This window comes from Rhinolophus sinicus, linkage group LG15 (assembly GCF_036562045.2).
Source record: "Rhinolophus sinicus isolate RSC01 linkage group LG15, ASM3656204v1, whole genome shotgun sequence".
Taxonomy (NCBI): domain Eukaryota; kingdom Metazoa; phylum Chordata; class Mammalia; order Chiroptera; family Rhinolophidae; genus Rhinolophus; species Rhinolophus sinicus.
The window spans coordinates 3,783,024-3,797,579 of NC_133764.1; the positions used below are offsets into that span (position 1 = coordinate 3,783,024).

General features: G+C 34.5%; 1 protein-coding gene across 4 annotated transcripts in view; it reads right to left on the reverse strand.

Annotated features, from left to right (window-relative positions):
• Positions 1–745: 745 nt before the first annotated feature.
• The window catches only part of LOC109461292 (zinc finger protein 287), a 117,657-nt gene continuing 103,846 nt past the window's right edge, over positions 746–14,556 (reverse strand). For 3 of the 4 annotated variants that reach the window (XM_074320338.1, XM_074320339.1, XM_019757405.2), the window contains one exon: positions 746–7,024. In XM_074320338.1, coding sequence (XP_074176439.1) covers positions 5,454–7,024 — 1,571 coding nt within the window. In that variant the 3' untranslated portion in view covers positions 746–5,453. The remainder of the gene's footprint in view (positions 7,025–14,556) is intronic. The other variant, XM_074320340.1, reaches the window with a different exon arrangement.

A 14,556-nucleotide genomic window follows, 5' to 3' on the forward strand; every position in this document is an offset into this window, starting at 1 on the left:
AGACATTGAAAGGGGTAAGATCAGGGGCAGACTGAACACTTACCAGTCTATGAAATAATCTAAACAAGAGCTGATTAAAAACCCTGAAATGGGGCCAGCTCAGTGGCTCAGGCAGTTGGAGCTCCATGCACCTAACTCCGAAGACTGCCGGTTCATGGGCCAGTGGGCTCTCAACCACAAGGTTGCTGGTTCGACTCCTGCAAGGGATGGTGGGCTGCGCCTCCTGCAACTAGCAACAGCAACTGGACCTGGAGCTGAACTGTGCCCTCCACAACTAAGACTGAAAGGACAACAACTTGACTTAGAAAAAAGTCCTGGAAGTACACACTGTTCCCCAATAAAATCCTGTTCCCCTTCCCCAATAAAATCTTAAAAAAAAAAAAAGCCTGAAACGAGGCAGAGGCAGTGGGGATAGGTAAGAATGAACTGGAATATAAGGGAGGTAAAAACCAACAGGACTAAAATAACTACTGGTGAAGAGAGTGGCTTCTTGCCTCCCTGTCAAGGTTATGGTGAATTGAACAAGAGGAGGTTTGGGGGTGAAAACAATTGTTTTAGATTAAACTGCTTAAGGTACTTAAGAGATACGTAGTTCCAGGTGATCACTATGTTTCTGAAACATGGGAAAGGTCTGGCGCAGAAGACCAAAATTGGAGGGGGAAGTGCATCCTTTGTTAGGCTATTTTCAAGATTTGAATTTAAGAAACTCGAAAGAACGGGAAACAAAAAACTTGCAATGCTCTAATCTCATGAAAATACGTAACTTTATAAAATTTTAGGTACATACTTTTTGTGCTCGGAATTTTCACTTAACATTTTACAGAAAAACTCAACTAAATGCCAGAACCATGGGTTCCCACCCTTATTGTCACTATATGGTGCATGTATATGACCTCAGGCAAGACACCAGCATCATGGGCAACAGTTTCCCCACCCACAGAGACCTCAGTGCTGCTTGCAACCTTACACACATATTTATACATATTACTACAGTGCACATGCTTGCCATTTTTAGTGGCTATAGTGTTCGAAGGGGCTAATAATTATAGGAAAATAAAGAGCCATGAGGAGAATAACAAATAGAGGACTAAGAGTACGTTTACAGGCACATATGCAAGTGAATTGGTACCAGAAGATATAGTCAAAGAATGAAACCTAATAGTCTTAATAACATTTTAAAGACCAAATAAAAGTTTAGCAAGGGAAACCAGTTCTTAGATTTGCATAAAAAAGGTCCTTAGAATTCAAATTCTGATCAGAAACCTGCCTTAAGGAATGTGATAGGAAAGGAGTGTCATTATCTTATACAGTAAATTATCAAGACATGTAATAGTTAAAACAAAACAAAGTAGGCGTTGTAGTACATTTAGTTGCTTTTAACTGCTCTCTGCTTAACTCACTTGCCAGACTCACCGACAATCTCCCTTCCTCTGTAAAATTTTCTGATGCCTTGGCACAGACCTCTTGTAGATAAGCCTGCGACTTTGTAGTGTACATAAACACTTCTATTCTCTCCAATTTAGTTGTATGCTTAACAAGTTAGCTGTTTGCTTTCAAAATAAGTTTGTCCCATTATGTAATTATCTCTCATTACATAATTAGATATTAGACAAGTAGAGTTGTCTTTATGAAAACTAGGTTGAATGGTTGGAGAGGCTCAAAGGCTACTTGCTAATCACACTCTTGTAGCAATGAGCATCCCTAGTGCCCACACCTTGATTTTGAAATAGTTGTCTATTAAAAAGAGCCAGGGATACATGGAGGAATGGCTCAGATCTGGGGCATTGAAAGTGCAAGGTGAACCTGAGATATCTTGTGTCAGAAGGCAATTAAGTGCCCGAATACTGGAGAGGAACGTCCATGGATGTAAGAACTACCTGAAAGGTTACAATTAGCCAAATCTGGGATAATTTGAGAAACAATGACCATAATTTACCATAATGCATTGAATCATTTGTCATCACTGCCAACTCCTTACTCTGAAAATTGGTGAAGAACTGAGCATGACCCTGACTCAAGTGCATTCCAGTTGATGAAGCAAAGCTCTTCCTTACAGAAGAATGCCAGTCAACAAATGAAGAAAGAATTATAGAAGTAGAAAACCACCATTTTGCAAATCTTGATGAAATAACTGATTCAGGCAAAGATCAATATCATTGAATAACAAAACCACCAGGTGAAAGTTTGCTGGTAACCAGGTTATCCATATGCTGCCAAGGTCTCAGTCCACAGATTATTTAACTAACAGGAAAATCATACCTCAATTGAGTAATCAAATTTTGCATCACTGATAGTGAGTCAACCAGACATTAGGTTGGTGCAAAAGTAATTGCGGTCTTTGCAATTATTTTTAAGCTTTTAAACAGCAATTACTTTTGCACCAACTTAATATTAATAAGGCTTTTGATGTGATTAATGACATACATCGGTAAAGTGTTAATGTTAATTAACAATGTTTAACTGGAATACATTAGGCCCTAACTGCTAATTTAAAGAAACTAGAGGAACAAGATAAACCACTGATTTGATTTAATAAACAAACTGATTGTAAACAATCAGTTAAATTCTGAATGTGATATATTCTACAACTGACTTGCTCCATTCAAAGAAAACGTCCTGGAAAAAACAATCAAAGGTGGGAGACTGTTCTAGACAGATGAAACAGACATAACAATCAAATACAACGTGTGAAACTTGACTGGATTAACAAGGAAAATTAAAACATGGGTTAAGCATTAGATATTAGGGAATCACTATTCATTTTTTGAGGTATGTAATGGTATTATGGTAATTTAAAAGGCTGTCACTTTTTATGAGATGCATGCTTAAGTATTTAGGGGTGAAATGTCATGTTTGTAAATTACTGTCCAATTGTTCAGAAAAATATGGCAAAATGTTAATTTTTAAATCTAAGTGGTAGATACAATTTGTTTTATTATTAACTTTTCTGTATATTTGAACATCTTCATAATAAAAAGTTGTGGAAAATAAGAATATCTGCTAAAAAATTTGAATTACATGTGGGCCAGATAACTGTAAAAATGGGAAAAATATACAAACATCTGGAATTCTCCACTATTATTATTCTATTATTTTATAAGGGCATCAATTGCTTCAGTGTATCAGTGGAAGACCTTATAAATGCATTATTTACATAAAACACATAAATGCAGGAAATACAAATGCAAAGAAAGGCTCTATGGACGACAATACTCCACACATTCGTTCCAGAGAAAAAAGTGTTATGCAAGGTATGAAGAGGCATTATAAATATTGCATCTTAAGTACAATGGTTATTTTTTAACCATATAACTATGGCGTGAGCATAATTTGAGTATTACGCAACCTGGACACAATTTGCTCTTTGTGAAGGGTAATTCCATGACATCAAAGTTAATGAATGTGAGGACAAGGGAAAGCAACAAATTCCTGAAGAAAACACTCCACAAGAAAGCCTTGAAGATGTCTTCCCTTCGGCACCTGTTTGTAGGATGTTTATATAAACAGTCAAATGAAGCCGCATGGTCAATACAAGCCTAAATTGATATTTATGATGCCAGAGTTTCTATCAATTTTTTCCTCATCTAGCCCAGGAAAACTTCCTGTGCAAAGAGATTTGATGATTTCTTAGGAATATCCCACTGTTAAGATTTAGAAATTCTGATTATTCATTTTTAAGTAGTTCCTATTACCCAATGACTGATATTTGTTAAGTATTTCTTTGCATGTATGCACAAAAAGTTATACTAATTTTATTCTGCATTCATTAATTCTTATTACTCAACTTATCTACTTATTTATTCATTAATTCAATGAATATATTGACCACCTACTATATGCAAGGCACTGAAGAAATAAGAGCAAGATGAAATCTCAGCTCTCACAATATTGTCCTATATTCTGATAGTGGAATGCTGCGATATTAAAAACAATAGTATTTTTACCTATTTCTATTTCCACCAGTTTTCCTTTTATGCTTTACAGGACTTTGACAAACTCAGTTATTATTGTTTAATGATTATTGCATCAGTGAACAGTTTCTGCATCCTTTTTCCAATGAAATTTTTCTGATATTTTAAGAGTAAACCCTATTTTACTTATATGTATGAAAAAGTACCAATTACAATTATTCCTTTAAAATCAGTCATTTCACTTTTAGTTTTTTCTCATAAACAGGCTGACTTTTGTTTTATTGAATTAGTCACTTTTCTTAGGTAATCCAAGTCCAGTAACATTTCACGTTTTAAGTTACCTATATATTCTTTCTTCATTGTTACGTCGTCTTCACCTTCATTTTTTCCCGATCCACTTTCTGCACTAAATTCGTATCTATTTTCCATTACTTACTTTTTCTAACACTGTTTAAATAGCTGCTTTTCAGTACTCCCTGGTCTTATGATACAGGGTTTGGCAACCCATTTGGCAGCTCATTCCGTGACACACTAGTTAAGCTCATGTCCTTACTTTATCTTTCATTACTTTAGAAAGCTTTCTGTTGCTTAATTCAGCTGTGATTTGCAGCACTACAGGAAGCCCTAAAAGGATCCAATTAGGAAGTTTGGGTCCTGAGCACAGTAGGCACTCAAGAAGCGTGTTTCAATGGAGGTAATGGACTTTCTACAGTAAAAGTCAAAGGGGAACCTTAAGTTATAAATTTAGGACTCAGGTGAAAAACATGAGAACTGTATATTTTCTCCTTCAGGATGACAGATGTCAAAACCTAGTGAAACTAAGGCTGTTTTAGAGATAAATTTAAGCTTGCGTGTTTAATTTTTGCCTATTTAAATCTGTACATGTTTAAGGGTTAGATACAGACATTAGTTTTTCTATCCTAACAGATCATCTTTTATTAGGGTTCTGTTCTTCAATATTTCAGTATTTAGAGGAAAGTATAATTAAACAGTGACCACATAGAAATCTTTTAATTTCAATTTTTTTTTCAAACCTACTGGTTCCTCATGGCAGTTATGGCATTAACAGGAAAAGGGAAGTAAAAAGAGGGAACCCTTTCCATACTACTTAAGGCTTCAAAGCTGGGAAGAACTAAAGGCCTGGAAGGCAGCTTTTCTTTTCTATTATCCCAGGATTTCTCTCTAGTGTGAAATCTCTACTCGATGGAAGCTTTCCCAAGTTACATTCATAAGGCCTCATTGAGAAGTATCTGAAATAGAGTAAGAGTTGGTAATTTACAGGTTTCTGACTACTCTTACTTTCACAGGGTTTCTTTCTGGAATGAATTAAACTGGTATCAAATAATATAATAATATGAAGTTTTCTTCTTAAATTTCACATTAAATTTAAATAGGTTATATCCACATTACTAATTCTGATACTTCTGCTCAGTGATATTTAACATATATTGCACTTCTTTTGAATAATATTTTAACATACGGAGTAGAAAATAAAATTTAAATGATTAAATTGTAATACCTAAATGAAGTCTCCCACATCCACTAATTTCGATGTTTGGCACCTGTATGAACTCGCTGATGCTGAATAAGGTTTGTACTCTGGGTGAAGGATTTACCACATATACGACATGCATAGGGCTTCTCTCCTGTGTGAATTCTCTGGTGTTGAATAAGGCATGTTCTCTGGCTAAAATTTTTATCACATTCATTACATTTATAGGGTCTTTCTCCAGTATGAGTTCTCTGATGTTGATTAAGTGATGAGGAATAAATAAAAGCTTTCCCACATTCGTTACATTTATAGGGTTTCTCTCCGGTATGAATCCTTTGATGCTGAGTAAGATTTGCACCCTGTCTATATGCTTTCCCACATATGTTGCACTTAAAAGGTTTTTCTCCATTATGAATCCTCTGATGTTGAGTAAGGTGTACACTCTGGCTGAATGCCTTCCCACACACACTGCATTTATATGGTTTCTCTCCAGTATGTGTTCTATGATGCTGAGTAAGGTTTGCACTCTGGCTGAAGGCTTTCCCACATATATTACATATATAAGATTTCTCTCCAGTGTGAGTAGTTTGATGTTGAATGAGAGTTGAGGAATGAGCAAAGGCTTTTCCACATTCATTACATTTATAACACTTTTCTCCAGAATGAATTCTCTGATGTCGAATAAGGTAAGTACTTTGACTAAATACTTTCCAACACTCATTGCATTTATATGGTTTCTTTCCAGTATGTATTTTTTGATGTTGAAGAAGGTGTGTACTCTGACTGAAAGTTTTCCCACATTCGTTGCATATATAAGGTTTTTCTCCAGTATGAACTCTCTGATGATTAATCAGTGATGAACTGTGGCTGAAGGTTTTACCGCATTCCAAGCATTTATATGGTTTCTCTCCAGTATGTGTCCTCTGATGTATAGTAAGGTGTGCACGCTGACTAAAGTCTTTCCCGCAGTCATCACACTTATAAGGTTTCTCTCCCGTATGAATTCTCTGATGTATAGTAAGGTGTGCTCTCTGGCTGAAGGCTTTACCACACTGGTGGCATTCGTAAGGTTTTTCTCCGGTATGCATTCTCTGATGTGCAATAAGAGATGAAATGTGCCTAAATTCTTTCCCACATTCTTCACATTCGTAAGATTTCTCTTTGGTATGGGTACTTTGGTGTTTCACGAGGGATGGGTTTTTCCTAAACTTTTTCCCACACACATTACATTTATAAGGCTTCTCTCCAGGATGAATTGTCCTATGTATAACACCATATGAGACATGATCGAAGGTTGCCCTGTCTTCATTATATATAGAAGTTTTATTATCTGACTGGGTATCAAACTGTATAATTAGGTTTGAATGCTTTTCAAAATTATTTCCATATATATCATATTTAAGAAGATACTCTTCTGTAGGGTCATCTTCTTGTGAAAGAACTGATCTCAAACTGAAATTTCTTTCATCAGTGGGAATTTCCCTGAAGGTATTTGTTGATTGCCTGTCTAATTTGTCATCACAGTCATATGGTTCTTCCAATTTGATAGTCTGGGTCCCACCCGTTGTGAGTTTGGAAATATTTTTAACTGGATTATGATCTTGGGCTTCTGTTTCCCATTCTGAAATAAAAAAGATATAAAAAGTTTTCCTCTATTTGGAGAAAGGAAACTGCCCAAACAGAAATAAAATAACGAACATGAATAAAATGCTTAAAAAGACCATGGCACTGACAACTTCATAATATGATCCTTAAAGTTTGGAAAAGGAGAATAAAAGGGCAGAAAGACAGAAGACTAAATTGAAAAAAAGAGAGGCTCCTCACTATTCAACATGGGCACAGAGTAAATAGGTTAGGTCAGGGGACAGAGCTAAGAGAAAACAGTGGATAAAATGGTGTGCGATAACTGAGGATGACTTCAATTGTATAATTATTGATAATTATATAAATTATGATTTATGTAATGGGTTCATAAAGTAGGGATGCTATCATTACTCCTTCTTCCAATCTACTCTGCATAATCCTACATAATATTCCAAAAGCAATTTCATGGAGTGCTTTCCATACCTAACACTATCTAGTAACTCTCCTGTAGCCTAAAACAATGGTTCTCAAAAGTAGTCCCCAGACTAGTGACATGAGCATCACTATCACCTAGAAATAAATTTTAAATTATTGGGCCCCCATCAGACATACTGAATCAGAAACTTTGAGAGTGATTCTGAACAATCTGGTTTTTAGCAAGCCCTCCAGGAGGTTTTGATACACACTGAAGTTTGAGGATCAGTGGTGTAAAAGAAAAAAAGTTAAAGAGAAAAAAGTTTAAAATAAATGCCACCTAGCATTCAATTCCCCCAAAATCTAGCCTTTTCTGTTCTACTACATTTTCACCATACCTCATCTTCAGCTTAACTTAAAGTTCAAAGTTATTCACATAACTTCAAAACACTTCCTCATAATCTTCTACAGGTGCCATGCTAATTTCAGACTCAGGCCTTCTCGTATACCTTCTCCATCTATTAAAAAAGCTCATATGAAGTACAGATGAAGTTGAATCATACGAAATTGTCTTTTTTGTAGATCAATATGGCTGGAACACTGACATGTCTTGGCACATCCTCAACAACTGAAGCTATTAAAAAGAAATCAGGCCACTTAGATGATCACAAAGGTTCGAGACAACCAAGAACTAGCGTAAGGTTGAACAATAAGGTTCCTCTTCTACACAAGGCCACTCCTTCAAGACTGGAAGAGGTAGCTGTTTTGCCTAATACATAGAAACAAACACAGCGAGCCATGCAAAATGAGGAAACAAAGAATATATTCCAAATGAAAGAACAAGAAAACAAAAACACCTGAGAAACAAACCTTAAGGAAATGGAGATAAATAATTTACCTGATAAGGAGTTCGAAGTATTGGTCATAAAGATGCTCACTGAACTTGGGAGAATGGATGAACATAGTGAGAACTTCAACAAAGAGATAGAAACTATAAAACAAGTCCCAGAGCTGAAGAATATAACAACTGAATTGAAAAATACACTAGAGGGGTTCAAAGCAGACTAGATGAAGCAGAAAAAAGGATCAGGAATCTTCAAGACAGGGCAATGGAATTCACCCAAACAGAGTAGCAAAAAGGAAAAATTAAAAGAAGTGAACATAACTTAAGAGACCTCTGGGACAACACTGAGCTGGATTAACATTTACATCATAGGGGTCCCAGAAGAAAAAGAGAAAGGGGCAGAAAATTTATTTAAGAAACAATGGCTGAAAATCTGGGTAAGGAATCTGACTTCCAGATCCAGTAAGCCGATAGAGTTACAAATAAGATGAACCCAATGAGATCCATATCAAGACACATTATAATTAAAATGTCAAAAGTTAAAGATAGAGAATTTTAAAAGCAGTGAGAGAAAAAGAACTTGTTATGCACAAGGGAACATCCCTAAGACTATCAGCAGATATTTCATCAGAAAGTTTGCAGGCCAGAAGGGCCTCATATATTTGCATCAAAGGAAAAAGCTCCCAAACAAGAGTACTTTATCTGGCAAAGTTATCATTCAGAATTAGAGAGATAAAGAGTTTTCCAGACAAGTAAAAGCTAAAGGAATTCACTAAACCACTCTTACAAGAAATGTCAAAGAGACTTCTTTAAGTTGAACAGAAAGAACACTAATTAGTAATAAGAAAACATACGAAAGTATAAATCTCACTGGTAAAGGTAAATATATAGTTAAGATAGTGGATTAATCACATATAAAGCTAGTATAAAGGTTAAAATACAAAGTAGTAAAAATAACTATAACTACAATCATTAAAAAGAATACACAAAATAAACAGATGTAAATGTGACATCAAAAACAAATGGGGGGGAGTAAAAATGTAGAGCTTTAGAATGTGTTGAAACTTAAGTTGTTAACAACATAAAACAGACTGTTATAAATATGGGTTGTTATATGTAAGCCTCATGATAACAACAAAGCAAAAAACCTATTAATAGATAAACAAAAGATAATGAGGAAGGACTCTAAGCATAACACTAATGAAAGTCATCAAAACACAAAGGAAGATAACAAGGGAAGGAACAGAGAACTATTAACAAAATGGCAATAAGTACATACCTATCAACATCACTTTAAATACAAATGGACTAAATTCTCCAATCAAAAGACATAGAGAGGTTGAATAGATAAAAAAACAAGACCCATCTATATGTCTATATGCTATCTACGAGATTCACTTCAAATGTAAGGACATATACAGGCTGAAAGTGAAGATATGGAAAAAGATGTTCCATGCAAATGGAACCAAAAGAAACCTGGGGTAGCTAAACTTGTAGCAGACAAAATATACTTTGAAATAAAGACTGTAGTGAAGACAAAGAATGGAATATAAAGAAATAAAAACAAAGACATAATGATAAAGGGAGCAATCCAACGAGAATATAACATTTATAAATACTTATGAACCCAAGAAACAACACCTAAATATGTAACAGACCTAAAGGGAGAGATAGAGAGCAATACAATAATAGTAAATGAAGTTAATACCCCACTTATGTCAATGGATAGAGCATCCAGACAGAAAATCAATAAGTAAACATTGGCATTAAACGATGTATTACAGCAGATGGACTTCATAGATATACCATGTTTCCCCAAAAATAAGCCAGACGATCGGCTCTAATGCGTCTTTTGGAGCAAAAATTAATACAAGACCCGGTCTTATATTATATCAGACTGGGTCTTATTATTACAGTAAAATAAGACCGGGTCTTGTATTAATTTTTGCTCCAAAAGACGCATTAGAGCTGATCGTCCGGCTAGGTCTTGCTTTCGGGGAAACACGGTACACAGAACATTCCATCCAAAAGCAGTGGAATACACATTCTTCTCAAGTACACATGGAACATTCTCCAGGACTGATCATATATTAGGCCACAAAACAAGTCTTAATAAATTTAAGAAAATTAAAATATCAAGTATCTTTTTCAATCATAATGGTATAAAACTAGAAATTAATTACAAGAAGAAACTAAAAAAAATCACAACTAGGTGGGGGTTACACAACATGCTAATGAACAACCAATGGGTTAACAAAGAAATCAAAGGAGATATCAAAAAACACTTTGAGACAAACAAAACCAGAAGCAACATAACTAAAATTTACAGGATGCAACAAAGCAGTTTGAAGAGGGAAGTTTATAGTGAGACAGGCTTACCTCAAAAAAAAAAACACACAAGAAAAATCTCAAATAAACAATCTAACTTTACACCTCAAGGAACTAAGAAAAGAAGAACAAATGAAGCCCAATGTTAGTAGAAGGAAGGAAATAACAGAGTGAAAATAAGTGAAATAGAGACTAAACAGATAACAGAAAAGATCAATGAAACTAAGAAATGGTTCTTTGAAAAGATAAACAAAATAGAGAAACCTGTATCTAGATTCACCAATGAAAAAAGAGGGCTCAAATAAATAACATCAGAAATAGAAGAGGAGACATTACAATTAATACTACAGAAATACAAGAGAACATAAGAAACTACTATGAGCAATTATATTCTAAGAAATTGTAGAATCTAGAAGAAATGGATAAATCCCTAGGAACATACAACATTCCAAGAATAAATCATGAAGAAACTGAAAATCTGAATAGATTGACTACTAGTAAGGAGATTGAATCAGTAATCAAAAACCTCCCAACAAACAAAAGTCCAGAATCAGACTGTTTCATTGGTGAATTCCAAAAAACTGAAGAGGAAGAAATACTTCCAAACACATTTTACGAAGCCAGCATTACCCTCATACCAAAATCAAACAAGGACACCATAAGAAAAGGAAATTACAGGACAATATCCCTGATGAACACAGATGCAAAAACCCTCAACAAAATATCAGCAAATAGAGTTCAACAGTACATTAAAGGGATCATACACCATCATCAACTGGGATTTATTACAGAGACACAAGGATGATTCAACATCTGCAAATCAATCAATGTGATACACTACATTAACAAAATGAAGGATAAAAATCACATATCATCTTGATAGACGCAAAAAAAGTATTTAACAAAATTATAAACACCCTCAACAAAGTGGCAACAGAGGGAACATACCTCAACATAATAAAGGCGATATATAACAAGCCCACAGCTAACATCAGACTTAATGGTGAAAAGCTGATAGCATTTCCTCTAAGATCAGGAACAAAACAAGGATGCCCACTCGCCACGCTTACTCAGCACAGTATTGGAAGTCATAGCCAGAGCAATAAAGTAAGAAAATGAAACAAAAGGCATCCAAATTGAAAAAAAAAAGAAGTAAAACTGTCACTATTTGCAAATGACATGACTTTATATATAGAAAACCATAAAGACTCTACCAAAAACGGTCAGAATAAACAAATTTAGTAAAGCTGAAGGATATAAAATCAATATAGAAAAATATGTTGTGTTTCTATACACTAACAATCAGAAAGAGAAATGAAGAAAACAATCCCATTTATAATTGCATGAAAAAGAATAAATTACCTAGGATTAAATTTAACCAAGGAGGTGAAAGACCTGTACACTGAAAACTATAAGACACTACTGAAAGAAATTGAAGACGACACAGTCTGTAGATTCAGTGCAACCCCTATCAAAATTCCAATGGAATTTTTCACAGAAATAGAACAAGCAATCCTAAAATTTGTATGGAATCACAAAAGACCCAAAATAGCCAAAGCAAACTTGAGAAAGAACAATATTAGATGCATCACGCTCCCTGATTTCAACTCTATTACAAAACAATAGTAATCAGAACAGTATGGTATTGGCATAAAAACACACACATAGATCAATGGAACAGAATAGAGTCCAGAAATAAACCCATGCATACACAATTAATCTACAATAATGGAGGCAGGAATATACAATGGGGGAAAGGACAGTCTTTTCAATAAGTGGTGTTGGGAAAACTGGACAGCCATATACAAAAGAATGCAACTAGACTACTATTTTATACCATATACAAAGATTTAACTCAAAATGGATTAGAGACTTGAATGTAAGACCTGAAACCATAAAACTTCTAGAAGAAAATTTGGCAATAAGCTTCTTGACATTGGTCTTGGCAATGATTTTTCTGGAACTGACTTCAAAAGCAAAGGAAACAGAAGCAAAAATAAACAAGTGGGACTACATCAAACTAAAAAGTTTCTGCATAGCAAAGGAAATCAACAAAATGATAAAACAAACTATTTTTTTTAGAGAGACTGGGAGAAAATATATGCAAATCATATATCCAACAAGGGGTTAATATCCAAGATATACAATGAACTCATACAACTCAATAGCAAAAATAATTAAAAGAAGAAACCAATCTGATTAAAAAATGGGCAGAGGACCCGAACAGACATTTTCCCACAGATATACAGATGGTCAAGACGCATGGGAAAAGATGCCCAACATCACTAACCATCAGGGAAATGCAAATCAAAACCATAACGAGGTATCACCTCTTACCTGTTAGAATGGTTATTATTAAAAAAGAAAAAAACAAACAAACCAAGAAATAACAAGTGTTAGTGAGGAAGTAGACTATTGATGGGAGTGTAAATCAGTGCAGCTACTATGGAAAACAGTATATAGGTTCCTCAAAAATTTAAAAATATAACTACCATATGATTGAGCAATTCCATTTCTGGACATTTATCCAAAGAAAATGAAAACACTAATTCAAAAACAATATATGTACCCCCATGTTCATGGCAGCATTATTTATCATAGCCAACATATGCAAACAACCTAAGTGTCCACCCATGAATGAATGGATAAAAATGTGGTATATACATATGGAATACTACTCAGCCATAAAAATAGAGAATCTTGTTATTTGCGACATGGATGGGCCTTGAGGGCATTATGCTAAGTGAAGTAAGTCTGACAGAGAAAGACAAATAATGTATGATTTCACTTATATGTGGAACCTAAAAAAAACACAAAAAAACAAAAACACAAATCAAAGAACAAAACCTAAGAACCAAGCTCAGAGATAGGAAGAACAGATTGGTGGTTGCCAGAGGGGAAGAGGTACGGGGTGGGCAAAATGGGAGAAGAGGATCAAAAGGTACAAACTTCCAGTTATAAATTAAGTCAGTCCTGGGGATATAATGTACAGTATGGTGACTATAGTTTATAATACTACAATGCCCATTTGAAAGTTGCTAAGAGAGTAAATCTTAAAAGTTGTTATCACAAAAAAATTTATAACTATGTATGGTTACAGATGGTAACCAGACTTATTGTGGTGAAATTTTGCAGCTTATATGAATATCAAATCATTATGTTTTACACCTGAAACTAATATAATGTTGTATCAATTACAACTCAATTTAAAAAACTTAATTAAAAAAATTGCCCAAATTTGGGACAATTGAGCATCAAAAACAAAGGAACCCCTCCCCCCCACAAAGTTACAATTAATGGACTAATAGCACATTGAATTTTTAAAAATCCCTTACTTAGTCCATATATATATGTATGTATATATACATACATATATATATGTACATACATATATATATACACCTATATACACACACACACACACACACACATATATATATATAAATATATATATATATATATATATATATATATATATACACACACAGAAAAATCGGGTAGGAGGAGGGACAACTATTCTTTACAGAAGAGTGCTACTAACCATTTAGAAGAGGTGGCTGAATTAGAAAATCATATTTTACAACTAGCAATGTAATAAAGCAACGACCATTAGTGGATGCTAAGAACCTTAACTAAAAGGTTATCAGGGAACAGAACAGTCATATGGCTTCTAAGTATCAGTCCACAGATTACTTACTAATTAGAAAGAAAAAAAAAAATGCACCTTTAAAATAGATCTGGTAGACAGTACCTTAACCAAACTGAGTATCAATAATGAGACACACTGATGTGTTTCCTGCGGAAAGGCAATGGAAAGTATATACCTATGAAGTATTCTTGGCAAAAATGTTTAATCTGAATCTAACCATGAGGAAACAATTAGACAAATCTAGATTGTGGGTCATTCTAAAAAAAAACCAACCCGGCCTGGATCCTTCAAAAAATGTCAATATCATGAACGATTAAAAAGAAAAAAGACTGGG